At 39.6% G+C, this 22605-nt stretch overlaps 1 protein-coding gene across 2 annotated transcripts in view; it reads right to left on the minus strand.

Annotated features, from left to right (window-relative positions):
* Window positions 1-1923: 1923 nt before the first annotated feature.
* The window catches only part of TBC1D30 (TBC1 domain family member 30), a 30927-nt gene continuing 10245 nt past the window's right edge, over window positions 1924-22605 (minus strand). The window contains exons 4-13 of one of the 2 annotated variants that reach the window (XM_065048574.1): window positions 22296-22421; window positions 20852-21037; window positions 18608-18776; window positions 16932-17100; window positions 13909-14014; window positions 8286-8398; window positions 7975-8114; window positions 6176-6382; window positions 5911-5967; window positions 1924-4581 (exon numbers count right to left, since the gene is read on the minus strand). In XM_065048574.1, coding sequence (XP_064904646.1) covers window positions 3803-4581; window positions 5911-5967; window positions 6176-6382; window positions 7975-8114; window positions 8286-8398; window positions 13909-14014; window positions 16932-17100; window positions 18608-18776; window positions 20852-21037; window positions 22296-22421 — 2052 coding nt within the window. In that variant the 3' untranslated portion in view covers window positions 1924-3802. The remainder of the gene's footprint in view (window positions 4582-5910; window positions 5968-6175; window positions 6383-7974; window positions 8115-8285; window positions 8399-13908; window positions 14015-16931; window positions 17101-18607; window positions 18777-20851; window positions 21038-22295; window positions 22422-22605) is intronic. The other variant, XM_065048576.1, reaches the window with a different exon arrangement.

Here is a 22605-nt window from a genome sequence, read left to right on the forward strand (position 1 = left end):
TAAGAGAGTAAGGAAAGTGCAATTTTAAGGCCCAGTTGTGAAACAATCGTAAGATTCCTGAGACCACTTTTGGTGCCTGGAACTACAAGTCCACAGCTTGTAAGTCTTCGCGCATCTCTCCTCTCCCTCAGCACATGTGCCTGATTGCAGATGAGCTGTAAATCATTGGTCTTTCAGAGTTTTAACATTGCACTCCTGTACCTGTGCTGGGTGGTTGCTAGAGACGTTACCTACCTTTCCTAAGAAGAGACTTCCTTCTTTCTTGCTGGACAAACACTTTCCCTCCACAGGTGTCCTTGTGGTGTGTCTGCACTGACTGGTTCCTGCCCTGGACTCTGGGCCAATGTTGGTACCAGTGTGTCACTTGGAGAGGCCACCGGAGCCGTTAGGAAGGGAAAGCAAGGGACGTGACACATGTGGTAGAGGAACATTATGGTCAGCGAACAGCAGGAGCAGATCGGCACCATTGTGTGTGTCCGAACAGGGCTGAAAAACTGGTCAGGAGCTGCTGCTTCCATGTCCTGCATGGGCTGTGTGAAGAACTGGACCCACGTTTTCAGCCATGTATGACTCTCTGGGGGCCTGTGAGGATTTCCAGCCTCTTCCCACCTTCTGTCCCTTCAGAGGACCCATCCAGGCCAGTCCTGCGGCATCTCCCAGCACGGGGAGGCCGGTCAGCCTGGGCGAGAGGAACCACACGCAGCTCCAAGTGCAAGCGGCGACCACAGAGGCAAACCGGCACACAGCAGGAATCACAGCGACAGCTCCTGTTACAGGCTCACATTTTCTGGTGTTTATTATTCTTTTCATTCCTGGCCATGTCTCCATTATTATTAGTCTTTTCATGTGAAGGAGGAAACTTCGCTACTAAACCACTGTTTGTGGTCCCTGCTGTGCACGCCGCTGGTTTGCTGTGGCTGAGCTGCTGGCCTGGCCATCCACCCCACCTGCATGTGATGTGCACAGCCCTGACAAAATTGGACGGCTGCCCCAAGGGAAGGCTGTTCCTGCATGCACTGTGCTCCTACAGGACTCCTTTCTTAGGTGTTTCAGACACTAGAGGTCAGAGGAAAGATGCTGGGCTAAGCTGCCCAGCATGGATGTTCTGATCTTGCCAAAACCTCTCATCAAACACACAGCCAGTGAACACAAGCACGGGCTGGCAGTTCACAAAGGGAAAGCACCATCCAAATGTAGAGAGGAACACGCAAAAACTACTGAATGCTGCAATGAAGAAAGCCCTCCTGTCTCTCCTGCTTCGAGTTTAAAAAAAACCCAACAAGTAGAAAGGTCATTTAGCAGCATGGAAGAGAGCGTTAGGACAAAGAGGCCTCAAGGAGAGCAAAATGCAGAGGTTTCTACAACAGAGAGTCCCACCACCACGCTTCCCATGGTCCCCAGTGCAGAATGCCACCCTTCTTAGCACAGCTGCATCACCAGACGTCATTTGCTGAAGAAATTATCTAGAGAAAAATAATGGGAAACTTCTCTGGAGTTTGCTGGTTCTCTGGACCTTGTCTTCATGTTCCACCTCAGTATCAAGTGAAGAAGTTGCTTTTGCTGTGTGTTCAACAAAGATTTCAAGCAGAGAGTGAACACCCTTTGAGGTACTGGACAGCTAAAATGACATTCAATTTTCTCACCTAGCGGTACTTAGAAAAAAACTTCCTGCAGCAAACAGCATCAAACTAATGCACTGAGTCACCATCATTCCTTCATCTCAATCCTAACAGCCCAAGTAGAGTACAAGCCCCTCTGAGCACACTGGTCAGTTATTGATTTGGTCTGAGTTGCTAGAACTAGTATTTTATTGGCATTGCTTCCCCCAGACAAATCTGCAAATTTTCCATTGCTTAATCACATCTTAATATGGTGAAAATTCATGCACATACTTGTGACATCTAAGTAGTTGTTGCAGAATGACAGTATTTATTGTTCAGTATACAGCTGCGTGATACACTGAAGCTCAGAAAAACTGGGGAGAATGATTTACAGTAAGATTTTGAGAAGTCCATTTCTTCTAAATCAATCAGAAACAATTCTCATACAGTCCGTGATCTGTGACTAAATGCTACATTATTTTAAATATACTTAGCGCTATAAATAATCATTAATGACAATACTACTACAGCCTGAAAATAAGGTAGGGGCAAGATCTGATCTACTTCTGCTTTATATTTATAGTGTTCATACTTGGATATTTTATATGCATACACTTGTATAAAACAACAACATAATAAAACTGTCCCCACAACAATAAACAGGGTATATTGTACAGCTTATAAGTTATGGTGTATAGTAAAACTGATACCACATCCTATACTGGGTGTACATTAATAAATAGACAATGATATATTAATTTTCAAACTTAACAAATAATTTTAAAAGAGGAAGTAAGATATTACATACAATGGGGCTGATTCATCATTACTGCTTTTATTCCAGCTTAAAATAATGGCACTTTCATGTCACGGGAAACTTGGAAGCAATAAGGTCATGAATCACAGTCAATACACACAATTCAGAAGAGCTGTAATATTTTTAGAGAAACCTGAACTTTTTGGAGTGCTTGATTTTGCAAACCTGTAGTTGAATTATTCATATTTAGTTTCTCTGCCTGCCTGTTTAATACATATATGTAGAGAAAAAAGAAAACAAAACTACTTGTCATATGGTATTTACCAGTTTTGCTTTTTAATTTGTAAGTAAACACTCAGCTTATTGCTTTGCCATTGCTCTTCCACACCAAATCAGACCCAAGCTGTGGGAGCCCAGGGCTGTCCCACAGGTCCATCCCACTTATGTAGTGGCTCGTGTTTGCTTTCAAATATAAATGGCACCCTAAGTATCTAATCACTCTATCGAATTTAAAACCCTAAACTACCTTGGAACATTCATATATTTTACCTACTGCTAAGCTGGCAAACATGATTTAATTACAAGTCTGTAATCTAGATAATAGCTTTTAAATCCACTGAAGCAAAGATGTGTCTTAATATTCATACAACTACACATACAGTTGTACCTAACTCCTAATTTTGCAGTGCTGCAACTCTCCAGTAGTAACAGAAATGTATGTATGTACATACGTAACAGAAAGAGAGCAAACCAATCTTGTGTATGGATTCATGTCTGCTATTCTCATGCTCATCAATTACATTTATATCAAAACCAGTATGAGCTGAGCAACGGACTGCTGCGGGAATAGAAGCACAAAACACTGCTCAAGAACGTCTGAAGCCAGATGGCCAATTGTTGGACACAAAGTGATATTTTTGACTGCCAGGGCTGCTTGTGCTTCTATTAGTCATGGCTTCTCCAGCTTCTCACAGAGCATGGTGAGGAGGTCTAACAGGACGTCTAACAGGGAAGCTGTGCAACAGCCACAGAAATGCCGTTATCTGTCTGCTGCACCAGACAATTTGTCCTTTGAGGTTTGAAAGAGAGAGGAGACAACCACGAGGGGCTGAGGGGTTAAAGGCAGCTGGTGATTTTTTATGTCTGAGTTAAAGAAACGGTATGCTTCACACTGCAGTTCAATGTTTATCTTACCACGGAACAACCAGAATCCACAATAGGGTGCCAGAGTGCATCTTCACTAATCTATCCCATAATGACACAGGAGCACACTTTTCAAAGACACATATTTATACAAATGGTAACCACTTTTGTCCCCATTACTTAGATTAGGAACAATTTGGGACACACATACACACACACACATTAAAAAAAGAAAAAAAGAAGAAAAGAAACAATACAAATTTTTTCTTGCTGTTAGAAATAGAAGTGCCAGTTAAGTACGTCATCGTTTCCTGGTCCCACTATTGCCACTGGCAGACTTACTGAAACTTCTGCTCATTTGTGGGAAGTGTACAGTTGGCGTTCTTTCAGTGGGGCCATACAACCCCAAATTCCTGGCTGTAGCTGACTTTCGAAGAGGCTTGACACTGGGAAAAGGATTGAAGACCTGTGGCCTTGGGTTCCCAGGCTGGGGAGATTTAGCCAGGTTCCCACTGTCGCTGGATGAGCTGGAGGACTCTGATAAACGCGGCTGCCTGGGCTGATGGGATGCTGACTCAGCACCGGTGTTATCCGAGGTGAGTTCCAGTGCTTCCAGTTTTAGCTGAACCACTGACATGTTTGTGCTGCCATCCATGGAGACTGGCTCAGATGCCTGTCGGTCACCTTTTCGAGTAGTCCTGTCATCCAAACCACCCTCTTCTCCTTCTCCAAAGTCAGACTGTTTGGAAGTCTCCTCCTTTGCACCAGAACTATTTGTTTTACAGCTCTCGCTCTGCTCATCTATTAGTCCTATGGTGTCCCCATAGCCCAGCTGTCCTTTGGCCCTCGCAATATTCTTTCGATGAACTCGTATGTGAGTGCGCCATGGAGAGTTCAGTTTTGGTTTAAGATCTTCTTGGGGAATTGGAGACATCTTCCCTGGAGCATGACTTGGGATGTGAATAACAGCATTTTTGAGAGACCTGTTATTCAATTTCATCTTCTTTCCTAAAAGGAGGTGGTTTATCACTGGGGAATGGTTTACCTGAGAAGGGAGGAGGCTGGTAACTGGCCCTTTGTCTGAAAAAAAGTGTTTAGAAGAAACACAGTATTGTTAAAGAACAATAAAACTTAATGTTCTAAGGATCCACCACCAAATTTGATGCCTTTCTTGAGGTATAGCAAAGGTTTCTAGGACTAACTGTTATTAAACTAAAACAAAACCAAAAACTGAATTTCTCTTACCCCTTGGAGTCAAACACAAAGCTCTAACTTCTACAATAAACGTTTCATGTCCTCCCTCCCTGCTTCTTACCTATGGGTAAGTCCCGAGCCATGAATACCATGAAAATAAATCATAACAAAAATAGCTTCTCAATTTCTGGAATTGCACTGTAACTAATAGCTTAACATTAATATTGGCTTCTGATCCTTCCCCTCCATTTCTCTTCCAAGTGTGGGAGGCAATTCAGTCCCTACATACTAAGTCAGTCAAATAAGCCTCTCCATGAGGCTTGTGTGACTGGAGAATGAACCAATGTATTTTTAGTAGATAAAACCACAACAACTCTTCCTATTAGGTCCTCTTATTAAACCAGAGCAGTGCATTCAGAAGTAGGTAATTAGATGACAGTTTGATTAAACAACAAACCCAGCCCCATATCATGATTAGTAAGATTAGAAAGGTTTGTGTTTGGAGAGTAGGGGTTGGCAATCCTTGGGAATCAACATTTTCCTGTTTGCACGGTTTCTGCTGGCTACAGCCTTTGTTCAAAGCAAATACTTTGCCAATATTAAAAAAAAACAAATCCTTACAAATTATGTTAACGGAAAAATTGCAGCTCTAGGTATTCAAATGCTCCTATTAGGACAAGTTTAGAGAATCCAGAAGAGGAATAAAGATTCTCCACAGTGACTCATCTGCGTGGTTCAAAGTTGACTTAGAAAGATGACACCTAAGTGGGGAGGACTGAGTGGGGTGGGCTGTGTTCAGCTTGCACACCCATCAAATCCTTCACCTGAGCTGTGCACATGAACCCCACATTGTTGTGGTTGCCAATTGCGGAAACAGACTCCGTAACATGGAATGCTGGATAATGGACTCGTGTCCACCTCAATCCTCACAGCAGTATCCTTAAGCTAGGTGAACTGTCAGCCACAATGGGACATCTCAGCCAGTTCTTCAGCTGCATAATTTGCCATGATGGGATGATCTCAGAGGATCTCAGAGTGAGGATAATACGGATGAGCTAGGAATGTACCTGCCAGTTGGTCTGAAGTATACTCATTTCCTCATTTCACTTTTTTCCAGTGCATCAGTATGTCAACTCCAAGAATGCCAAAGATTTAAAGTTTTTAATCAGAAAGATCAACACATTGCACCCAGATAGCAAAGACACTTTTAAATACCATTGTTCAGCTGGTCCCTGGGACCTAAAAAAATCCCAGGGTCGTCATCTTCAGATCCTGACAAAAGAAGAAAAACCATCACCTTCTCATTTACAAACTGTCTGTATAAAGTGGTACCCACTTTATTACTGATGTGTTATATATTCCATCAGTCTCTCTTGTTTTGTCTATTGGGTTAAATGTAATATAATGGTATTTGCTTTGTCTCCTATGATGAAGATAGCTTGTAATACATCAGTAAATGAAGCATGTTTTGCTGTGTTACCTGCTCTGATATACACGTGATGAACCTGCTGTTGTTGCTTCTTCTTTATCCTAGAATATTGCTTTTTCAGTGCATTAATATCAGTGGTCATACGCTCCATCATCATGCTGTTAAAAGCAGCATGATACTCGCTTCGGCAAGAGTCTATTGCTCCTGGACTCAATTCTGCAATGTTACTGGAACCCAGACTTTGTTCTTCATTCTGATCTACACAGGGAGGGAATAAAGTGGAGATGAGGAGTAAACTGGGATACTCAAGAGTTCCACAGAATATCTACAAGGGATGTCTATGTCTGCTTCTGATTATTTTACTTAAGTGTAGTCTTTAATTTTAAAATTATTATAATATGCATGTTTAACAAAGCTGCACTATTTATAGTAACAACTATTACATTTCTAGAACCACTTACTGCTTAAGAATACTGCTTAATTACCCAAAAGTACATCAAACCATCACTACAGTAATGTATACAGTAATAACTACAGTTATTATTAAAGACACTCTGTTGGTCAAAGAGGAGGCTAACAGTGCAAGTTAGCAAATACAGTCAAGCAGGCCTGAAGGTTAAACAACCAACCTAGCAATACAAGCAAGACACATCAAGAAACAGTTACAGCACTCCAGGGAGAAAGCTGCCAGTAGCAGCAAAAGGGATGAGCACAGAGCAGCTGAGGATCAGGGAACTCCAGAGCATCTCTGATCAACAGCTGCAGAGCAACAGCAACAGCACAATTTATTTCCACAGCTGTTTCTGCCACCAAACTAGCAGTCCGGGGTCAAGGGGATAATTCTTTTTCAAGGGATGTTTGTTTGTCTTCGGCTTAGTTTGCAACAGCAGTTTGATGTTCTGACTAAGTGTGAGGTTGAAGCAGCAGATAGAGACTCACAGCCCCTCAGGAAGGGAAAAAACAGAACGCTGCAGCAATCAAGAGGAAAATTGCAACTTACAGGTCTCAGCAAAACCAAGCCATAAATATGATGATGTGTAATCAGATAACAGTGACTGTCTACACCAGTCTGGGTTTTTTTGGGAGGAGTGTGGGAGTGAGTTGGGGATCAATAACTACAGCCTCTCCCAGGATATAAAAATCACTGCTGATCCAGTATCATTTAATAAAGGCTGCTGCAAGTTAATAAACAATCTGCTTTACTTGTATGGATCAGAATTTTGTTCTGCTTGTAAAGCTTGCACAACTGAGTGTACAATTCTGTCAGAGATTTTATTTCAATGTGGAGGGCTCTGAAAAACAGTGACATTTTGCCAGAACACCCTAAACCATACCCAATTTTTAAGAAAATGTGAACATACCCAAAACACACAACAGTCTGAAGGTTTGGCCAAAAGGGCAGTGAAATGACCTGCAGAATTCACTCATGGCTGATAAGTTCCAATATTAGCCACACATACGCTAATAACAGTCAAATTATTTGTTACATGTATATTCTTCAGAAAATGCTGACTACCCAACAGCTTTCTTGGAAATAAGCATGGATTTAGGGTGGACTTTTTTTCGACACGTGCTGCTTTTTTTGTGGGTGGGCAACACTACAGGGTTGGGTTTTTAACTATTACTATAGCCAAATCTTTAACCCGTATTTACTGTATACATACAGCCTTCAAACTTGACTTTGAAGACATCTTCATGCACCACAGAGCACGTCATTTAATACCTGCAGTAATCTCTTCGTGAATATAAAATACAATTTTCACAGCAGTTTTCAGAGGAAGCTACAGACGAGTTCTGCAAGGTTACGCAGGCTTAAGTACATTTTCCAAAATGAACAAAAACACTCTTACCTTTCATCTGTTTTTGGTACTTTTGGAACTCTGGTGCCAAAAACCCACTTAAGGGTCCAAGACAGCCAATTGCATTGGCAATTGAGTCTTCATCATCTAGGTCATTCTCCTCATCACTGTCTCTAGTTCTGCCTAGCCTTCTGTCAAATGAGAACATAAGAGAAATAAGAAAGAGACGTTTTGAATGTGATCATTACCAAACATCTTTATCTTCTTTAGGAGCACCCCAGGGGGGATTGTCACCTGTCTTCACTATCTGTGTAGGGTACACAATAATCCTATATCCCATAAGCAGAGCATTTCAAACTTACCCTGAAAGCGAAGTTGATTTTACTGCTGCAGGAAAAGGAGTAATGTTGTACGTGTATTTCTCCCTTAATTCTGCCAGTTGTGGGAAGGGAAACTGAGCCATGGTATAAACAGTCTAGGGAAAAAAAAAATGCAGCTTTAAAAATTTTTGCTTTAACTAACAGGCCCACAAAAGATTTCTCCATGTACAGACTTTCATTGTCCTGCAGGATCAAACGCAGCACATTCTCAACTGCTGTAAGAAAATGGAAATGGTCTAGTTTTACAATTCAGTCAGTATTTCTTGTAAGAAAAATAAAGACTGACTCACTAGAAAAATATATGGCTCAGAGAAAAAAAAAAAAATGGAGCTGATAACATGGGAGGTAGGGCCCTTTTCAACTCCTGTACTTAATAATCACTGTCAATCCTCTCCTTGCCAGCACATGAGAAATCCTCCTCCTCCAATTATGATTTCACTTACATAAATGCATCACTGAGGTTTTAGGGATCTTTCAGAAGACCTATGTTTCTGCTCAAGTATTCAACAAGGTATTGACACTACCATAGGCAGGGAGGAGCAGATCCTCACTTCATGTGGACTGTATTTACTGTATACCGTATTCCATCCATCCATTCATCCATCACTTCACCTGAGCAGCCCCAAGAGCTTGTGTAAAGGAAATCACTTCAACACAAAAGTTACGGCCTAAGAGGAAGGACCCAACATTACCCAGCTAACTTTTCTCCTCTCAGTTTCTGGTTTTTGATAGTTGTTTTGTGGGGGGGCAGTTTTGTGGTATTTTTTGGAGGAGTAGTTGTGGTTGGTTTTTTTCCAAATAAATTTGTTCTATGGTGAACAAATAAAACTTTTTGCAACTCTCTGAACTCAACATGTAGTCCCCAGAACTTAAAAGAAGGCCGCAAAAAACTTGAATACATTTTATTTACTTCAGTCTCAGAGTTAAAGAAGACAAAGTGCTGCAAAAGCATTTGCTTTCAGCGTTATTTTTGCTTTAAGTCATTTTGTAATAACAGAATGGGTATCACCAGCCAGCCTACCATAAAGACACATCATACTCACTGCAATATCTCTGTTGATTTGTTCTTATCTATTTTAGTTGCCTTCCCCCCGCCTCCCCCGGCTTTTGTACACTTTGAACTATTCAGGACTTCCAAATAACTGACACACAATGCATTGAGAGTCTCAATGTCAGAAGTAAAAAGAAAAGATAGTTTATCTGAAATATTATAGCTTTTCCCTATCTTGAAAATGAAATGCCCTCTGAAAGACAGCAATGTAAAAATTTCTCATTAGCTATGACAGGAAATCTTCACTTATTTATTATTTTTTTTCCGTGTGCTACTAAGTCAGTGACATTTTCACAGGCAAACAGCCTCAATTAAGACAAAAGGAATTTTTGAACAATTTCTACACAATCTGTTCTTGAACTGTGCCTCGTTCATGCCAAATACACTAAGGAAAATCGCAAACATTAATTCAGTACTAGACTTTTTCTAACAGAAGAAGAAGAAAAAGAAAAAAGCTTCACAAACAGCAATACTGTAAGCAAGGAGGATCAGGAAGGACACTCCTGGCTGGACCAGGCATGGGGCAACAGTGCAGCTCAACAGGCTTCTGCGTGAAAACGCCTTTACAGCTCGGGCCATACGCAGACTCTAACACAAAGAGGATGTCTAAAACACCCAGAGCATGAACTGAGGCTCTGCTGCTCCAGGAAAATGCTACTGTGAAAGAGAAATATTGTCTAGGGCCTGAGCAGCAATATCCCGGCAGTCTACCAGACGAAGGAATTTTACGATCTGGAGAAAGACCTACCTCTGGCCCAATGTGTCAGCCTGTTTGTTTGATCTCCACCACACTTTCCTGTATTATTTCCCCATATGTCTCAACTCTCTCCCTTCATAGAAAAGGAGGTGTGTCTGGAATTTATTTCTACTCTTTATGTCAACAGCCTTTTCAGGTAACTTGTTCCATATGCTAGTTACCCTTTAAGTGAAACAGTCGACTCAGAGTCCTCCATTTACTCCTTGCATGTACTGTTTTAGATTATGGTTTTAACTTTTGCCTGTCTCCAATCTGTGTCTCTTCCAGATCCTGTGTAATTTCTTTCATCTAGCATCTACATTTTTAGCTCAGTTATTTGCTATCAGATTATAACTGGAGGCCTCACTTGCCAGCTGGGCACACACACACACACACATACACATTTTATGCTGATGCAAGTTCCAATAGAAATTTTTAAAAATACTGTCAATCAACAGCTGTGGTCTTCTCACAACAATGTGTCAGAGGATCCTGCTCCTAGTTTGCACACAGCCTTGGACGTGATTTGGTTAATCCTGGTGAAATTGTGCCAGAGGGAAATGACCTACATATATGAAGCTTGATTCAGCCAAACTTATTATCTTATTTATGGCCATAAGAGACACATTCTGAGGACAAGAAAAGACACAGGGGAAAAAACCTCTCTTCTCACCTTAAGTCAGTAGCATTTGTCAATTCTTTGCCTTACACTAAAGATACAAAGCCACCTACAGCCTCATCAGAACACCATACAGAAGGTGATGGGCTGTGGCTTCCAACAGAGGATCACTGGTTTTGCAGACAGCTCAGCCACACTTACCTCAAGAGCTGCCCCACACTAGTTTAAACTTCTCTTTTCACTTTCAATAAGAAAACAACAACAACAAAATAGCAAAAACACCAAAAGAAAACAAAGTGCTAATCAAGTAGAAAGTTAAAGGTGAACACAATCAAACCAGGGTAACTGTCTACAGTAGATAGTCTAAAATTCTAGGGTACTATGGAGTGATTAGCCCTGTTCCCCTCCACCACAGCACACACACAGGGATGACTCTCCTTTTCCCATTTGCTTCTCACCCCCTCTATGCTGCAATCTTTCAAGGCATACAAACTTAATTCGTGTAGCTGCTTACAAAAATGCTCACTTTCTGAGAAGGCATGAAAGTCCATACTTAATCTAGTGCACGCTGTTTGGAATAACTGCAGACACCTAAAGCCTTCTGTCTCCATGCTAGAACCAAAGTTTATTAATAGGCCAAAAAAAATGACAATACTGAATAATGTATTTGTTTAAATTCTAGTCCTGAATACATATCTGGTTTAGCATTTAATGTGTACAGCACTTACCCTTTATTTACCTAAACTGCTCCATCTGAAAAAGGAGGAAGCTGTAGGGTTGCTCGCTCCTCCAGTTCCTCCACACAACATGTAAGAACTCCTGCCATGCAATGACTGAATCTACAAAAGCTTTAAGCCCTCAATGCCAGGCACATGTACCGTCTGCATGTGAGGGAGGCATTTTTAATGATAAACATGTAACAATTACAAATGCTGGTGCAGAGAATGAGGACAAGAGTCCTCTGAGCTACTTTAGACATCTGCTCTGTCAATACTTGCCCATGAAGGATCAGCCATAACTCCCAAAGGAAACGGATCTTTTAGAGCACAATTTGTTTTCTAGTGGTGGAGATTACTCTTCACTGGCTTAAGCGAGCCTGGACAGGTAGTTCAGATGTAAATGTGTTGTGCAAGTCTAAAGAAAAGCAAGCTGATTGCCACCAGCAACCTTTACTGAAATAGGTAGGGAAGGCTGAGTAGGATATTAATCCTTTCCTGTAGTGTGATACCAATTCATGAGCCACCTTGTAAAAAGTGTTACGTGTAAATTCACCATTCTGATTTCAATTAGGAAAAAAAAAAAAAAAAAAGAACATTTTGAAAACAAAGCAGTCTAAACATCTCTAGCTAACTCCTCTGGAAAAAAGTAAAGCAATTTTAAAAACAGTGTCTTCAAGCAACCTGAAGCCTTTCATTAATGCAATGGTTCATATTTCTTTATTTTCTGCTCCAACACTGAGAAAATTGTCCAAATGCGGCAGCCAGACACATGGTGCCATTCATATCTCCTAATGGTAAACTCTGGTAATGCCTAATTCTCTCTGGTACAGAGTGAACACTTCAGATGGAGATGGCTATACTGCCAGTGCCTGACTTTGCCTTGAAGAACGTTACCTAAACTACAGCATGGTTTCTTCAACTGAGAGGACACACATAAATCAGGCACACTGCTTGTCTGCGCAGAAAATTTAAACCAGCCACATTCTCCATACCAATGGCAATGTTATCCTGCATTAATGCTCCTGTCAGTGTCACAAAATACACGTGTATGCTTTTAATACACAAATACTTGCACCAAGCGCTTATTTTTTACTGAAACACAAGAAGACTGATAACTTAGTATACTTGTAATTGCAACAGTTAAGAAAACAAAGTCATCCTTCCATCCCTCCAACCAGTAAGTTATTATATCTATGCCTTATCTCTATTACACACAACAGCGAAGAAAGAAATCCACACTGAGTCACTAAAGCCCACTTCAGCTTTCCCAACATTATTCTTTGTCACAAATGCCACATCTTGATTTCGTACTGCACTTGAGACCAGGAATTGAAACACAATGAATACAAGGAGGCATCAGCTTGGGCCACCTTCCTCTTGCATCCTCAGACTCTGAACTGCCTTGTGAGAAACCTTACCTATTTAAACAGCACGGAGTACCTCTGAGCAGCTGTATTGCCATTTTTGAAGCAAAACAAAGCCACAGTGCTCACCTCTCTCATTCCTAGAGCTCCCTCATTAAACAAAACAACAGCAGTAACAAAAGAAAAAAATCCGAAACTGATCCTTTACTTCAGAGCAGTACTTCACCCGGCAATTTGAAGTGTATTACCCAGACAGACAAGTTTTGCTTCCAAAAAGGGGTAACACAAGTCATCTCTTAACTACTGTAATAAACACATCCAACTTCATATAGTGAGACTGACTTTATTTTCAGATTAAGTATGTGCTTTGTATTGGCACCCATTTAATCACTGTACTCTAACTCATCAAAAGCAAAGTTCCAGAACTGTAGCACAAAGACTTCATAAAACATCTAAGTAGACAACACCTCAAGGATATAAGAAAAAAAACGTTTATAAGTGTAAGTGCATATCAATACAGTCACAGCTGTAACACTAAAGGCCTATTCCCAGAACAATGTGGATCTTTATTCTCAGACAATGACGTATAGTTTAAGAATTCAGAGACTGCAATTATCTACAGATGTCTTTGTTTATAGTTCACTGACAACTATTCATAGCTTTTATTTTTTAAATCATGAAGGACATCTTTTTCCCTTCTAACTCAATAAACTCATCTCCCAGCATCTGCAGAATGAAAAGGACACAATGTCATGAACAACCAGCCCAAACATAGAACACCCTAAAAATTATGACTACTAAAAGATTCTACATCTTGCTTGTGTAAATCTAACTGGACACTCTATCACAACAAACTCTGAACTATCAACATACAACCAATTTTTATCAAATGAAGCCTACTTGTTCTCTATACTTAATGTATAAGATTAGATTTTAGCTTTAACTGCAGGTCATCTCTGTTTCATTGACATGCTAGCTCAATTCAGTTACCTTATACTTTTATTCTTGGGAGAGTTTAGGTTTCTGCAGTATCTGAACAAAAATGTAATACGTTAGAATTGGGCACCTAATGGATGCACAGAAAATACAAGCAATAATTATATCACAATTACTCACCTGCATGAGTTCGTTGCTGTCAATCAGACTGTCTTCCAGCATCTCCTGGGTCAGCTTGCCCATGGTACTGTAAAACTCATCTGCAGTTTCACAACACTCTATTTGCCTACATCAAAATACATGTTGTTTTTTTATTTTAATGTGATTATACACCTTCAAAACAAAACCGAATTTTCTGGCATCATGAAATATGTGTTTCCACTAGTCATCTTAGTTGCAAAGTTTACTGCAATCCTCCCTACACTTTCAAATTAAAAAAAACCTGTGCACATCACATCGGAAGTACCAGTGCAGTAAAAGGAGGTACTGAGCACAGTTTACTGTCCTGACTGCTTATGGTAAAGGATTCATGTGTGTCCAGGGAGGTTATTGCCTGTGCCTCTTTCACTTCTACAACACAAGAATCAATAAATCCTGCCTCCTACTAGCACAAGGGAGCTCTCCTATCAGCTCCAAAAAGGAGCACAAATATTTCTTGACTGCCTAATCACCCATCCTTTGGGCAAATTCACTGGTTGAACTGTCTTTATGTCAGATGAGAAGATATTCGCTGGCCAGAAAACATTCATATGGAGTACATGAAATATAGATGTATTTATACATGTCATAGTATTCAAAAGAGCTGAGTTCACATAATGCAGAGCGAAGGAAAATTCACTCATATCCTGCATACTTGTGAAAGCTATTTGGAAATTAAGATAATAAGCTGTTTTTATTTTTTGATTGTTGATGTTGTTTTGGTGTTGTTTTTGTTTTGAGGTTTGTTTGGGCTTTTATTTTTTGGGGGGGGGGTTGGTAATTTTGTTTTCGTTTTCCACACTTGGATTTCTAAAATCAAAGAATCACCCCCAGAGTATCAGCTTGAGGAAGAGATATATGAGTAATATGTTTTGTGAGTTGCTGTTCTACATACATTAGGGTCAGGCACTAAACATCCTCTCCTGTCAAGTGAAAAATTTGTATAACTTCTATCCCAAACAAGTGTACTGCTGGCTACATATTGTAGCCTCCCCTGTAATGACCAAAAAAGTCTATGGTCTTTTTTCCTAAGGATTAGAAGAGGAAGCTTCCCTTGATCTTCACTGTCAATCGAGAACAACCACTGAACTACAAAACTCCTACTGGAATCTTAACATAGTTTAGCTAAAAGAATGATTAAGCAGTAAAAAGACAAAGCATAGAAACAATGGGTATGTGGCAAACTATCACAAACTTTCTGCTTACCTTCCCTGATACCTTCAGTCTCTCATGATCTCCACACATTGCTTTCTCTACTGCATCTATTTTTAACCCCCATCATTCCTTCAGTCTCCCTCAAAACAGAAGCATGATGGAACCACCCACATTTTAGGAAAAGCACTTCTCACCCCATTTTCATGTATAGAAAGACAATCTTGAGAAGTATGAAAATCATGAGACCATGATCACTGTTCCAGGCCCAACTTCTTTAAATTCCCCTGTTCTATTTCTAGCGGAGAAGAAAGGAACAAAATCACAATCTTCTCCCAGCAAAGACATAGTACCCCACCTTCTACTTCCTTATCTCATTTGAAATCATTAATCACAAGCTTACTGAGTTTCAATTCTTGTTCAGTTTTAGTGATTCATCTTCTTCTGGATCTCTAGTTACCACCCCAGTGTCCCTTTCTGTTAATTAACCCTAAATCTGCCAGATGATCTTGCCTTCCCCACAAAAAATAGTTACAAGGTGTGCAGTGTGAACAGCTTATTCTTTTGCATCTATTCTTATAGATTTCTTCATGATGTTTCCTCCAATTTATGTAAAACACATTTCATGTTTGCCTTAAATTTCATTGCAAAATCTTCAAAGCAGTGACTTTTTAATGATGTTATGAGTTGGAACATTTTTAATTACAGCTTTTAAGTGCACAGAGACCCACTGCAATGGACCTTTTATCTAAAGGTATAGTACACAGTAATAAAGCACAAAGGGACTACATGTAGCTTAATCCTAATGCAAATGATTAATGCAAGTTTCATTCATGAGCTGAAAAAATAAAGCTCCTAGGAAATTATTCTAATTATTATTCTTCAGATAAGAAATTAAATACGCTGAGCAAAGTCTCTTACAATGCTACTGGCCTGCAGTGCTAAGTTATTCAGCCATAAAAAAAGAAATTAAACCTCCAAAGACAGAGCTGAACATAAATCCCAGTGGTTCAATCTCAGGGAAAAAAAAGGAAGATAAGTGTTAGTATCATCACAAGAAAAAATTTATGCAGCTGCTGACATCAGCTGAAAAAAGTTTCCAACTGAACTAACATCTCCTTGACCTGTCACAGCTCACACTTGTCACTGAAGTCAGTGACAAAACCCATTTCTCCAGGAGCACTGTCCACTCTTTGGAAAGCCAATATTTGCTATGACAACAGAGGAGTTTAGAAGAATCAACCACCTCCTGTGTTTTGTACTATGTGGTGAGTTTCCAAGGCCATAAAAGACTCTACAGAAACTGAGCTGGGAAAGAAAATGTGTTTGCAGGCCTTAACAAAAAAGAACTGTGTAACACTGAATCATTCCCTTAGTAACACTGAACTCTTTCTTGGGGTATAGCCCATGGGCTCAAATCTTTAAGTCTCCTTAAGTGAAAATAATAGAATTAACATCCTCAGCTTCAGGTACTCAACTAAATTACCCAGGCACCCTCATGTCTCTCTGCGCGTCTTTCCATAGAGTATTTACCAGCTCCCTCAGAGGTCTATGTTCTGGAAAGCCCGACCAGCCTTTTAGCTTATCATGAAGACATTATACACAGACAATGCAAACAAGTGGAGACATTTCCTGCAGGAAGGGTCAAGTCATTATCACGCCCATTCTGACATGATGTCAGAAGCATGTTTTTGGGGAAGCCACAGAGACAGTCTGCATAGCTTTTTCAAAGCAGAATCATTCACTCAAAAGACTGAATCGTGTTTCAGATTGAGAACATGCTCTTCAGAGCCACAAAATTTACACACATTGCTCATACTGAAAAGAAAAATCAGATAAAAATGACCACTTACTCTCCTAACTTTGCCCAGATGGCCAAAGCTACTCTCAGTATAATTTCAGAGCCTTCAAAGAATACTGAGTCCCAGATCTTCAGAACTGTATGGTTGGGCAGGCAAGTGGCAAAGAGGGTCAGAAACCACTGCATTGTGAAGACATTTGTAAGCGGGGGTTCATAGCCTCCTGAAATAAAAAAACAAAAGCTTAAAGTAATTGTAATTTACTATTATTTTACAAGGAGTATAAACTGTGTACTGAAATCCACCAGCCATTTTAGTACCTCTGTTATTTCTCAAAACTTACTTAGCCTGCAGCTGCCCAAAGATAAGCTGAGAAAAAGAAGGACAGAAAAATGACACGCTTTCATTCTGCTGCACTGCAAAAAACTCAAAGCAGCAGCATCGGTTTTGGACCGTAAACTCTGAAAAACACCACCACTTTTTTTTTTCCTTGTATCAGAAAGATTGTTTTTCCTTCCCCAAAGCCATAAGAGCTAAAAGCTTTTATTAAAAAAAAAAAAAAAAAGTAAGCACTGCATTTCTGCAGAAACTGATGACACAAGAAGTCTTTACAACCATGAAATTTAAGGTGCCTGCCTCACTGCCTCTGAAAGTCCTATTTATTAATTTAAAATCCTAACGTACTGCCAGCTAGCAGAAGTAACTGTAACATGTTGTTTTCCTTTTGTCAAGTTTCAGAGAAGATTTAGTATTTCAGCCTGAAACTCTGAAGTTTTGCTTTCTTGTTATGCCCAGAGAACACTTTGTCCATCCGAGTACCAACCGATGCACTGAAGGCCATGACCAAAGAGGCTGCTGCCTTTGAAAACACTTTCAAACAGCAAATATGTCCTTGTTACCCTTTGTTTGGTTTTATACAGTTTGGGCACAGTCACAGTTTATTTACATGGACCACAGTACCAGATGTTTTCTAAGTTCCAACTCAGGATACACTGAGCTCACAGATTGGGAAAAACAAAATCAAAGGAAAATCCAAAACACAAATCCAAATAAATAATATCCTCTCTGAAAGACTCTGAAATAAATAAGAGAGCTGTATCTTCTTTAAAAGAAGTCTGGAGGGAAAGCTATACCAGGAAAAAAACAAAACCAACTAAACAAAAAACCACCACACACAACAAACCAACCAAAAAAAACAAAACCACCACCCACACACAAAAAGACAATTTTGAGGCAGTAACCCAAGAAGTACCTCTGAGTTTCGCACCCATGTATCGCTAAGCATCCAGGTGAAAAAATAATACTAACCAGCCACCACTGGCTCTCACATTGTAACTCTTCCCAGAACAGCTGTGTTAGGCAGCAGCTACAAGCAGCAATGGTAGGATGGGTATCTTGAGCTAAGGCAAGAAACAATCTTTTCAAGGTAACCCTTGTACTAAGCTGTGTGTTACAGTGTTGTCACTCCATATATTTCATGTCCTTGTCAACACAATTCTGTTTGCAGTTAATGGTGAGACCAAGTTATTTCCCCTTTATTTCTTCCCAAGAGCACCACCTATTTATGTTAAGGTTATCAATAGCAGAAACCCTCATCTTTCACTTTAACAATTTAAAACACATATTCCAAGCAATAAACTCATGCAAACATTTAAAAGACTGTTTTTAGACCAGCAGTCGGATGAAAAAATAGCAAAAAGGAATTTAATAGCATTTTCTGTTGAACCTACCTCCACTTTCTCTGTTAGCAGCTCTTTGCAGGGTGTCTAAGTGCTGGGACAGTTCAGGAAGCTTCATTCGTAAAAGATCTCGGAAAACCGCCATATCCACAGAGAGAGCGCGGAGATTATTGACAAAATAGCTATCAGGAAGGACTTTATCAATTAGGTAAATCATAATCTGTGGGGAAAATGAAACACAATCATGTAGGAGTTACAGAGCCAGCTATTTTCTAGGAATAACAGAAAAACAAACAGAATTTTAAAGTTCTCTGTTCAATAAAGAATGGCTTGGAGCCACTGGCAACACATGCCTCTGGTATCTCCATTTATACGGGGAGAAAACATTATCATTTTAAGCATCCACAGGTACTCTAGGTACCCACAAGCAACAGAATCGCAAAGGCCTCTTGAAGCTGTCCAGCATTTATGAGCCACTAATGACAGAAATTAATGTCACAGTAAGCTATGCGCAAACTGGAAGCATGACTGAAACCAAAGGCCACGTATGGCACTTCTGATGCTGTACGTGTTCATGAGATTCTCCGCGCCATTGGAAAGTTCCACTGTCCTTTCTCTGCTTGTTAACTGCCACAAATCATCTTTTTTCCCTCTCCAAAATGCAAGATACTGTTCTTTAAAAAAACATTCTCCACACATTTTACTGTGATGTGTTACCGTGTGCTGCACTTCACCTTGTCACTTTAAAAGGTGCTAAATAAAGCAGCATGAGACACTTAAACTGACATCTGTTTCAAGTGAGCTCACTCGGCTACATGGGTGGTAATGTATTAACTGGATACTGTCAGACTTTGAAGAATGAACAAATGCAACAAGGAAATACGCAGAAGTTAATGTATATCACCAGCCCAACAGAAGAAGCTGGCCTTCACTTCAGGATCTTTTGCAATCTCTATGGCTTTTAATCCTGCAAGACTATCTTACAAACCATACCCAGAGAGCCCACATATGGTCATCCCATTTGCTTGATGGGATTTGCTTACACCTTGGTTACAATTTCAAACCAACATCCTTATCTTCTCCATACAGCCTCTAATGCTTGAGAGGAGCATGGCACCTCCCTATCCAAGAGACAATCCTCCTTCCAATCCCTCTCTTTTCATAAGATGCCCACAGAAATAGCTTGGCAGACACTGGACTTCCACGAGCACCACCTTACACAGCCTTACTGCTTCCTTTTCTCTCCCAGCTGCTTGTGATCACATACCACCGCTTGTCCTTGCAAGATTTTTAGGGGCAAGAACAGTCTTCTGTTCCATGTTTTAAAGCATGTAGATCAGTAGTCAATACAGACAAATCAATAGCTTTTACACATTTTTGATGGCTTTTTTTTTGTTGTTGTTGTTTTTTTTTTTGTTAAGTTTTAAGGATTGACATAAACAGATGATCAAAACACGGTACACAAGGAAGCTGGAGTTTCATATTTTATCAGACGCATTCCTGAGCCTTTGCTGAATACCGGGACACCTCATTATCTTTTAAAAATATGCTTTATTTTGTTCAAATACATTTCTACCAATAGAAGAATAATATAACATTAACTTACAACAATGCTATTTGTGTTATCTTTAATTTCTTACGACATATGACACAAAACCCTAAGGAAACCATTTCATAAAGGATTTTGCTCCCTTCCCACTAAGTGATATTACTTCAGAAATCTCACATATATGAAAGCACAGAAAAGAACAGAAATCTTTTTGCACCGCTGCAGTCTATTCTATTTCACTGGCATGTAAATTGTTTTGAGAATGCATTTTAAGCAAACAGCCTCAGGTATTTACCAGTTGCAATAGATACTTTCTTCATTTAAAACATTTGTGTTTTCCTAGAATTTGCTTTAAAATGCAGCAGATTTATTAACTGCCCCACATGCTACCACCACATAAGAGGCTGATAATGCAATCTGAATGTTTCAGCTACCTATGGTACCTGAAGGCAGATCTGGGATTATGGGATAAGATATTCAACAGTTAGTAGTAGTATTCCTATTTGTTTTTATTATGGCCAAACCTTCATTTGTTTCTGTTTGAAAAAAAAAAAAAAATTAACACTGATAACATTGCAACTGTGCATTTTAGTTCAGACAGGAAAACAAACAATCCACAGATATAAATTGGTTTACTCTTTCGAGTCCCGTTCTTTCAGGCTGTCTACAAAAGTCACACACTGGTTTATTCTAAAGTTCACCAACTAAAAGCAGTATTCAATACCAAAAAGAAAAAAATTACTCACTTTCAGGGCATCCCCTTCATTGCCCTCCATTACTTCCAGAATAAGTGCAGCGAGTATGTTAAATCCTTGACAATAGCCAACAGATTTATTCCACCTGGCATAAGCCAGCAAAACACGTTTTAATACCACTCGATCTTGCTCTGCCTCCTGGCCACAGTAAGAACTGCAACCAGTTCGGTGAAGGTCCTTTACAGGAAAAAAAAAAAGAAAATAGACAGAAAATATATGCATTTTCCTTCCCCCTTTAGTTCTCCTGCCTGTCCCAGTTCTCCTCCCACCTCCACCCTCCTAATACATATTCTCAAAGTTGATGACAATGTTTCTTTTTTAATCTGCAAACTTTTAGCGCACTGAGGAGAAATAGGTTCAGTGAGCTCTTAAGTAAACAAGTTACCTAAAAGATGTTCCTAAGAAGTTGTCACAGAAGGTACTAACGTTAAACGATGAAACGATATTTATGTTTCAAAGTGGTGAGATGTAATAGCTGCTTAATTGAACAACAAAAGAGCAACTGTTTTTATTGAAGTATAAAAGAACTGGCAGGCAACTAAGTTTTCAAAACATTAAAAACGAAAATCAGAAACAGGATTCTTGAAACTGAAGTGATTTGTAAGTGAAATGCAAACCGCACTACAATTGTTAATATTTCATGAGTAATATCTATAAGCTTAAATAACCAAGTACAGATAACAATTGTAATAATCACAAACACAAAATATTTCGCTCTGTGTATTCTAGTTAAGGTGACACAATCTCTCCTAAATAGAGTAATACTTCCTAAATATGTAAATAGACATAGCAATGCAAATCTGTTAAGCTCTTCCCCAAAACTGCCCACTGCTTAAAATACTAAACATTAACCAACTGAGAAATACATATAGACAAAGGTGCTTCACTATCGTAAAATAACTGCAAAATGCTCAATCACTGTCTTATAAAACATAGTTTCTAATCCCAGTGAACACTTGTGTTTATTTATAGAGAATGGAAGGGAAAAAGGGAGAGGAGAGGAGAGGGAGAGGAGAGGGAGAGGAGAGGGAGAGGAGAGGGAGAGGAGAGGGAGAGGAGAGGGAGAGGAGAGGGAGAGGAGAGGGAGAGGAGAGGGAGAGGAGAGGGAGAGGAGAGGGAGAGGAGAGGGAGAGGAGAGGAAAAATCCCACTTATGTTAGTCTGTCTCCATGAAACTTCAGTGTTTCTTTTAAAATAAGAAAGCAGAAACTGAGAAAAAAAAAATCAGTAACAGCATTTTTTTTTTCCCAGTTAACACTAACCAGACTAGTGCAGAAGGATCAAAGAAGCTGAAGAAATATTTTGGTAGGCCAAAGGGAATTCAGGTGTAATTTTTGCCAAAGCAGTTGCAGAGAACAAAATAAATCCAAATTCCACCTAATTAAAAAAAAAATCACTTTTCATTAAAAAATTAAAATAACAAGTTAGCTGGCTACCTTTACTATCTGAATGCCCATGGAATCATCATCAGGATTACTTCTTTCATTGAATGTGAAACGCATGGTTTTATCCCAGTCGATGGCTATACTGTGTAAGTACTGATCAGCTAGGGTCAGCCAAACCTAAAATACACACAAAGAAAGACAACAAAATTAATTATTTCTCTCATAAAATATTAACAGTTTTCATATGTACTGTTAGATGAACCTCATCAGCTTCACCCATATGAGATCTGCAGTTAGGCTTGAAATATGCAGAACTGTATCTAAAACAATTTTTGCAGAATTAAAGTAGGTGGAAGCCGAC

Source organism: Columba livia, chromosome 1 (genome assembly GCF_036013475.1).
Source record: "Columba livia isolate bColLiv1 breed racing homer chromosome 1, bColLiv1.pat.W.v2, whole genome shotgun sequence".
Lineage (NCBI taxonomy): Eukaryota > Metazoa > Chordata > Aves > Columbiformes > Columbidae > Columba > Columba livia.